This window comes from Bos indicus x Bos taurus, chromosome 26 (genome assembly GCF_003369695.1).
Source record: "Bos indicus x Bos taurus breed Angus x Brahman F1 hybrid chromosome 26, Bos_hybrid_MaternalHap_v2.0, whole genome shotgun sequence".
NCBI lineage: Eukaryota > Metazoa > Chordata > Mammalia > Artiodactyla > Bovidae > Bos > Bos indicus x Bos taurus.
The window spans coordinates 24334639-24343561 of NC_040101.1; the positions used below are offsets into that span (position 1 = coordinate 24334639).

Sequence of the window (8923 nt, forward strand, 5' to 3'; positions counted from 1 at the left end):
CTTTGACCTTGTCACTTGTTAATTTGCTTCATGTGCTTTACTTTTAGCCTTTAGCCCCATTCTCAGAAATATCTTTTAAAATTCCAGATATCTCCTGCTGAAATTAGCCCAGGGTTGAAGTATATAGAAAAGTGTGCATGTGTGTGTGTTTGTGAGAGACAGAGAGAAGAGGGACTTTAAGTCTTGGTTCTTCCATTTACTTGTCCTGAGTCCTTTGGAGCGACACTAACCAGGGAGGCCCTCACGGTTTCTGTCTGTTCAGTGGGGATCACTACCCTTCCCTCCACAGTGAAAGTCAGTTGCGGTAATGTCTATGACAGATGGAAGGTGTTCTTTACCCACTGACCTTCTACCCATCGTGATGTGAGTGCTCAAGTATTCCCGGACCCCTTTGCACTGCGTTTGCCTAAGTAAATGGAAGAGACCTTTATTTTTCAGTTTTGAGCCCAAAGCGCATTTGCCTTGGGTGTTCTGTTCAGTGAACACATCCTGTCTCCTCACACACACACTTCACAGCTTAAATGCTGCTTGACTTAGGGAGGAGAATCGGAGATGTAGCTTCATTTTAGCCCTTCCTAAAAGCTAATTCTATTAAAACAATAAACCTGTTTTCTGAGAAAGAGGGCTTGGTTTGTATTTTTCGCCAAAACTGGTATATGGAATTTCCAGTCATAGTTACTGCACGCCTGGGATGTAATCGTTGAATCACCAGACGGAGCAGAAGCAGCCTTGGGTCTTGTTTGAAACCATCAGCATTGCAGACACCTATCCTGAAGTTTTGTATCTGGGTGACCATAACATTGTGCTCTTGGCTCTCAACAGAAAAGAGCCACAGAAAATGGTGCTTAAAGGTCACCTGCATTCCTGGATATTGGGCTTTGCTTAAACTGACGGAAGGTAAAGGTCAGTGTCCAGGCTTCTGAGGGGTATGCGTGGTTTGCCTTTTATGCTGGAGCTATGCTATGTTTGCAAAATGTCAGTGTTCGAGAGGGTGAAAATTAATTGCTAAGTCATTAAAGTAGAGCAGGCTGACCCTGCGCTAGAGGAGGGGAGTTTGCAGGTGGAGAGAGATGCTCCCCAGAGCCGCACTCTAGGAGTGAGGTCAGGGAGGGAGAATCTTTCATGGATGCCAAGGCATCTGTTTAGTCCAAGAGGAGGACTCACTGTCTCTGAGAGACTGGCGCCTCCTGGCACGAGCTGTCTGGACTTTGGCAAGTTGCAGAGACGATGCCGGATTTCACATCTTTCCTCCCGCATCAGAGCAGCTGCCCTCGTAAAATATTCACTTAGCCATCAGTTTCCTATGTGTAAAAAATATAAGCAACCAGTTCTCTCACATGACAACTGCTGGGATAGGAGTGAGAGGGGTTGGATAATTCATGAATGTATTCCTGCTGGTAGTGTTTCTGGTTTTCTGCATTACTTGGGGGGGAAGCTTGCATTCAGAATATAGACAAATTTAATAGTCATATTATAAATATTGATTCAAAGCAATAATAGCAGTAGCAATAAAAGCTAAGACTCATAAAGGGCTTACTATGTGCCTAGCAATGTTATCCATGCTTTATGTACATCGATTGATTTAATTCTCACAAAAACCCAATGAGACATGTACTTTTATTTTCAGCTCCCCCGATCAGGCATGGGAAGGTGAAGTAACTTGCCTAGCAACTAACAACCAGCCTGTAGTAGGGCAGGCCTTGGACCTAAGCAGGCTGGCTCCACAGTCTGTGCTTAAAATCGTTCCGCTGTACTTCTTGAACAGGCCAGTTGGAGCGTTCTGGGGCCTGGGACAGGCTCAGATGCACCCACGTGTCCGGCCATGTGAGGTACATCGTGTGTGCACATCCCACGCGGCACTGCGGGATGCACCATGCCTCCGTGTGAACACCCCAAGCCTGTCACAGAGTCACGCCCACCCCCCTGCCCGCCGGTGACCGTGCCTTGCTTTTCTCCCCAGCTCCGCTGGTGGATCTCACTCCAACCCACAGTGGCTCTGCCATGCTGATGCTGCTGTCCGTGGTGTTTGTGGGGCTGGCGGTGTTCGTCATCTACAAGTTTAAAAGGTGGGTGTCCCCCTCCACAATCTCCCTCCTTCCCTCCTCCTTCTCCCCGACAGGTTCAGAAGCCTTTGTGGCCGTGATGTACACGTCCCGTGCACAGCAGTGATGGTTTCTGTTAATGTTTTAGGAAGATCCCGGGGATTAATGTTTATGCCCAGATGCAGAATGAAAAAGAACAAGAGATGGTCAGTCGAGTCAGTCACCCTGAAAGCAGGCCCTATGTCCCTCAGACTGAACTCAGGCGGCCTGGCCAGCTGATAGATGAGAAGGTGGAGTCCCAGCTCATAGGTAAATGATTCCTGGTAGCCCTCAGCTCTTCAGCCTGAGTAGTCAATGGCTGGCTCTCTCTCTAACCCTTCTCTGGCTTGACGTAACCACTTTCTATGCTCTAACATCCCTGAGAGAAACAGCTAAGATGCCTCTTTCCCCGCTTCCTTCCTTTATAAAAGAGAGAGAGAGAGAAAAAAAAAAAGTTTTCTCGCTCTTATCTAGTTTTTTCTCTTCTGAGTTTATTCCTTTTTTGCAAAAACGCTTGCTGAAACACTGGGCTTCAAGTGTTCATGGGCAAAGAGCAGAGTATGTGCTCTAACAGTATATGAGAAGGACAGAGCTCAGAGGCTAGAGCTGCTGATCCTAGAGGGCTGGGAAGGTTTTGGGAGCCAGGGTTTATAATGACCAGAGTAAGCCACGGCACCCCCACCTGGAGACAGTTCCAAGGATGGCAGACTGCTCCAGAACACAAGTAGAAGAAAGACTGATCACCCTGTTTTTTTTTTTTTTTTTAATCTAGCTTTAATCTAAAATTGTCCCCCAGGAAACATGGAACCTAAGAATTCTGAGGACAAGAGCCATCAAGTTGGCAGGACATGTCAGGAGTGAAGTTTCCTGGAGAGAGCACTGGAGGGTTAGATTGTCCTAGAGCAGCTGGCAGATTTCTTCCTCCTTTTCACCTGTGCCCTACCAGAAGTCTTAAAGTGGATTTCAACATAATTCAGTAGGGCTCATGCTGCCTGGAAAGAAACCATGGGAATCCAACAGCTAGGTGTAGAAAGTCTCAGGGTAATTGCTATATTCTACTATTTATTGTAGAGGAAATTTCCCAGGAAATTAGGTAAATCCGTGAAGCCACCATTGTGATCCATTTCTCTCCTAGTCTCCTCCTGTGTGGTGGCCATAGAGTTGAAGCTGTAAATGTTCCCATTTAGACCCTGCATTGCTGACTCTGATGGATACATTGTTATATAAGCCTTCATGCTTTACTCCAATGTGATAATGCCAAACCACCTAGAAGGTCCTTAGCTAGGACTGTTAATCTGAAACCTGGAAAAGAAAGAGAAAAAAGTGCTTAGAGGGAAACAGCATCCTCTCTTTAAACTAGTCTGGAAAAGTTCTGTGCCTATATTAAGGGGAAATTTAAATGTGCTGCCTGGCTTGTATGGGAGGTAATGATAAAACAGCCCCCACATCTGGTGTCCAGTTTTCACAGCATGCTTCCTTTTATTTGAGGAGACAAGGTGATAAATGAGTAATTGCTTTGGGTTAAAAAGAAAAAGGTTTTTTGGTCTTCAAGTCCAGAGAAGTTCACCCTATTTATTTCTAAAGCTTCTAAGTGCATTTTTGTGGGTCGTTTGGTTTTCAATCCCATTTCCACCGGGTGTGAAGCATAGGCAGTGTTTGCTTTATTAAAGTAGCAGCCCCTCCTTCACCAGGAACAGCTCCCAGCGCGTTGCAACGTGTCTGACACCTTTCCATTTCCAGTGTCATTAAATGAGTAAGTGTTACACGTTTTCTCTTAGGAGAGTAGCTTTACCCTCCCCTCCCTCCCCTTCTACTCAACCTGGTGACTCATCTCTCCGATTGCAAAGAGCAAGACACGCCACTCCACCTTCAACGCCAAAGCGGGGATCGGCTGGGGCTCAATTTGCCATTTAAGGAAAACCCCCAAAGGCTACAGGCGACCTGCTGATCAGGAAAGAATTTCGCTCTTGTCAAGTGCATCCTTCTCCATGACCACTAACTTTGTGTTTTGTTTTGTTTTTTTCCCTTTGTTGTTCTGTTTCCTATCTTGCCAGGAAGTATTTCCATAGTTGCTGAGAATCAAAGCACAAAAGAAATCCCTACCTATGTAAATGTTTGACTGGAGGACGCCAGTAAAAACAAAAACAGACAAATAAAATAAAAACAGTCAAAATCCAAACAGACAAACAAACACTCACTGCATCGGGACTTTTTAATTCTTCAGACACAACAAGGGTTTTTAGCTTTAAGCCTGTGCATGTGGACAGTACCTTGAGAACATGCTTGGAGGGGCAGTGTACAGGTGCTCTATTTTAATGGAAAAAACACTCCCCTCCCCCTTTCTTCTTCTCTCTCTTTTTTCTGATCGGTCGTGTTTGTAGAAAATTCCTAACATATATAGGCCAAGGAGATCTGCATGTATTTTTGGAAATATTCTTGGCTCTAGATTTAACAGCTCTTTTAGCACTATAGGCTGATGGGTGGATTAGCCACCCCGGCTCTTTTCACAAGACACAAAGACATGCACAGGAGTTCAAAACCCTGAGCTGTTTCTCTGTTCCACTTTCCTTGTTGCTATTTTCCCCTTCTAAGTTATCTTGGGGAGCTCTGTTGGCTGACAGCGGTCACAAGGTGGCCTTCTCCATTCTGAGTGGCCATAGGGACAAAGAAGCAACTTCAGGCTCCATGGATGCAGGCAGAATAGGGAAGGAAGGAAGGAAGGAAGGAAGGCAGGGGGCAAGTGTGTCAAAAGTGGACCTGGGTTTCCCGTTTCCCCTTCCAGTCATGACGACCTCTCCTCTAGCTTTCCCTACTCCTGCCCTGTGTAGGAAACAGAATCCCAGTTTACCCACATTCTGACCTTCCCGTTTGTCTGCTCTCCACGTGTGGTCACAGTCTGTCAATGCCCTTGTATCTCTTCCTTCCCGTCCCCAACTTACCCTACAACAGCTCCTGCCTTTTCTTCCCAAACACGTTGCTAGATTCTGGACTTTCATCCTGATGTTCCTTAAAAACTGACCTCGCCTCTGCCAACCCTGCCTCCACCACCCAAAGTTTCTGATGTCTGTGTCAGCTTTGCACACGTCCACGCATGCAGCCTCCATATACATCCTGCCCTGCAGGGTCAGCTTCATGGTTGGTTTGTTTGTTTTTTTTTGTCTCCTCCTGTAGAACCTGCCTTTTCTAAGTATCCTTGTCTTTCCCCACCTGGAAACACATAATGTGTGTGAAAGAGTTGAGAGATGCAAAGCAAGTCAAACCTGGCCCATGTATCTTAGAAAAGAAAGTGTTCGAATGAATGGTGGTTTTTCCTCACAGCTTAACAAATATCTCCTGCAGTCAGATTCCGGAAGATTCTTGTGAGAAATGTTCTGCATGTGTTACTGTGTGGCAGGGCAATTTCCTCCTGTGATGGTTGCTATTACCCAGTATTTCTTCTTTTACAGTAGAGTGAAATTATTTGTAAAATAAAACCGATGTTAAACAGAAGAAGAACCTAGTTAATGGATTTAATGTTTAAGAGTGTCAAAAAGTCTAAGAATATATGGAGGTCTTGCCATATTGGGATGGGATTGTGATTATGTCGGATGACCCTAGACTTCTACATGTGTGCTCTTTGCTCTGTGAGTCTCATAGTATCAGCAAAGGACAATTTAATAAGTGTAAAGGGGTGGAGTCAGCAGACTCAGCCAGATTGGCTCAACGCAGGAAGAAATCCCCGTTCTCCCAGGGCCAGCAGCCTTTGGAGTATTATGGATTGGATAAAGCCCACTCTAAAATATAAGAGAAAGGACAATCGCAGTGTCCTAGAGATCCTGATGACCCCTGCCTTTGTGTAGCTCAAGTAGGGAAGAGTAGCAAATCTTCATTCAGAAGTTAATCAAGCAGAAGTGTTGATTGTTGAAGATGCTTGGTATGAGTCTGGGAAACAGATTGTGCCTGAGGCCGCCATCTATTTGTAGAACTCAATTGATCCCCAACCTGCCAGGCTTCCTATCCCATAGGAAACATTTTCGCTGATCCTCTTCGATTGGAGCCTCCCAAATTTAATCTGGAAGACAGTGTTTGGAAACCAAAAGAGGCTCATTCACAACAGAACAGGGAGTCATCAGAGTTGCAGTTCAATTAATTTTAATTGGAAAACTGAAAAAGGGAATAATACTCAATCTAGCACAGTGCCTTGCTTAGAATAGGTATTAAGAAAATTAATGTTGGAAGAATTAGTGTTGGAAGAATAAATGAATACACGAGAAGACATAGAGAAGAATGGGATTGTAAGTCCTCATCTAAAACAGAGGTGGAGATGAGATGACTGGCATTTTGGGAAGTGATCACAGATGGCCAGTTCTAGATTCAGCATCTCCAAGGTCCTCATGTTCCTCTCCTTAGAGCTCCCTCCCACCTAGAGGAGACTGGTGAGGCAAAGTATTTTGCTCAGAGGGGATCTTATTGTTCATATGATCTAGCTCCATGGTTCTCAAAGTGTGGTACCCAGAGACCAGCAGTATCAGCATCACCTCAGACTTGTTAGAAATCCAGATTTTATGTCCCCTTAACATCAGACCTACTGAATTAGAAACTGCAGAGTTGGGGCCCAGAAGACTGTTTTTACAAGCTCTTCAAGTGGTTCTGAAATACTCTAAAATTTGAGAACTATCATGGGAGGCCACACCAGCTCAATCCCAAAGAGAAGGTAGTGATGAGAGCCCGCCAATGGGAGGGACCCAAGTGCCTACCTACTCACTAACAGCAGGTACAAACACACTGAGGAGTTTGGTGGGCTCAAGGCCAGAGGAATGGGTGGGGAGGGATGGATGGGAAAGGCAAGATTCAGGGCAAACTGCGAATCTGATGTTGAAACATTTTCCAAAATCCCGGAGGGCAAACTGTGCATGCTCCACTCTGAACTGCCCAACCCAGGTTTCCTCCTTTGCCTTATTTTTAATTGGATTCACTCTCCAAAATGCAGAGTTTGCTTTGCTTTTTTTCAGAAGTTCCAAACAGCAACTTTGAGAGCAATGGGGTGCTTGGCAGCTGTTCTGTGTTTTCCAGGATTCCAACTGAGCATTGAAATTCCCTCATTTGCCAACTTATTTTTATAGGAAGCCAATTAAAAAAAAAAAAAAAAGAAAGAAAGTTTTCTTATAGTATTGGAACTACTTCTAATTTTAAAATGACTTTTTTGATGTATTTTTTGTTAAATACTATGTAGTGTAATGTATAATTGCTCTTGTTTATTGCTTTTACAATCATATTTATTAAACGGATAATGTCTCTAAAATCTATGCCTCAAGGTATTTCTTTTATTCCAAACCTCGGTGTTCAGTCCAGATATAGAAGCGCTAAATCTATAGGGTTTCATAAAGGCTAAATGCATGAGAGTTTAGGAAGCACCACAGGTTTGAGGGCTTTGCGTTTGGGGGGCTTTGGATTTTGCTGTTGAAGTAGGATATATAGTCTACTGCCTGAATGCTACCCGCATTTCAGTTGACTGTATAATGTCTGTTGGTTTACTATTGCTTTCTTCTATGTAAAAATCACCCTAAGCTGATTACATTGGAATGAGTACCATTCTTACTTTTTGTTCCTTTAAAATGAGCAATTATTGATATGGAACAAATTCATTCAAATTTGTTCAGAAGCTTGTAGTTACTGAAGGACCAAACCTGCATGGAATGGACTGAAATGTGGGGAGAGGGAAGGGCTCAAATGCTACAGTAATTATGGCTTTGCTACAGGAATCAGGACAATGGAGTTTTCCTCCCACCTCCAGCAGCTGTGTGACCTTGAGCAGAGCTTTAGTGTCCTCATGTGGATAATTTGAGGGAAAAGGACACCTCCCAGAACTGTATTCTGAGTGGGCGAGTCCTGTCCAAGAGTTCCAAATAGCTGACTTAAACTTGGTGGAAAATAAAGAAGTGGACTGGATCCAAATCCTTTTGGCCCTGTGGCGTGTTTTCTCTGTCAACGATTTGTACTTGTGTTTTGCTGAAACATTTGTGCAGACACAAAGCCCTCCAAAGCCTTTTCGAAGACCTGCCAGGCTCAGGATGGCATTGCCTCATTAGAACGGTCTCAGCATGTATGGGAATTTCTGTTGTTTTTCAGGTTAGCTTTCACCTTTCCTTTAACACAGACTAAACTTTCCTTCTGACCCCTCATTGTTTTCCAGGCCTATACTGTTTTTCTCCATCAGCATCAACTTAGCTCCTGTGTCACTGAGGGTGAAAGTGAAAGTCGCTCAGTCATGTCTGACTCTTTGTGACCCCATGGACAGTCCATGGAATTCTCCAGGCCAGAATACTGGAGTGGGTAGCCTTTCCCTTCTCCAGGGGATCTTCTCAACCCAGGGATTGAACCCAGGTCTCCCGCATTGCAGGCAGATTCTTTACCCGCTGAGCTAGAATTCATAGTGTGTCACTGAGGGTACAGCCAGTCAAACAAAAGTCATCCCTGGAGATTTCAGACAGAGAGGATTTAATACAGGAAATTTGTTGCTTGTGTAACTGAAGAGCCAGGATGCCAAATAGGGGAAGGTGAAGCAACTCCAAGATAAACATCAACAGGAAGCCTCTATCTTCCCTGGGCTGGAAAGACAAAGAGATCCTCAGAGCCCGGGACCCAGGACCACCAGATGGAAGCTGAAGTCATGGAGGACGTGTCTGGAAGAAACTGCAGCCACGGAGGAGACACAGCCTTTGCCAGCACTGCGGCCCCAGCAGAGGGGAGGGAGTGGGGGAGCTTGCCCTAGGCCTCCCGTCTCCCGCCAGTGTTTCCCACTAGCTCAACCCAGCCACACACAAGGCAGTGGGCAGTGGAGGCTGGAAAATAGATTTCTGAGT

General features: G+C 44.9%; 1 protein-coding gene across 4 annotated transcripts in view; it reads left to right on the forward strand.

Annotated features, from left to right (window-relative positions):
- Positions 1–7209, forward strand: part of SORCS1 (sortilin related VPS10 domain containing receptor 1) — a 576537-nt gene extending 569328 nt beyond the window's left edge. Inside the window, exons 25-27 of one of the 4 annotated variants that reach the window (XM_027528998.1) lie at positions 1961–2066; positions 2191–2351; positions 4136–7209. In XM_027528998.1, coding sequence (XP_027384799.1) covers positions 1961–2066; positions 2191–2351; positions 4136–4200 — 332 coding nt within the window. In that variant the 3' untranslated portion in view covers positions 4201–7209. Of the gene's footprint in view, positions 1–1960; positions 2067–2190; positions 2352–3859 lie in introns of all 4 variants that reach the window. The other 3 variants (XM_027528997.1, XM_027528999.1, XM_027529000.1) reach the window with 3 other exon arrangements.
- The last annotated feature ends 1714 nt before the right edge of the window (positions 7210–8923 follow it).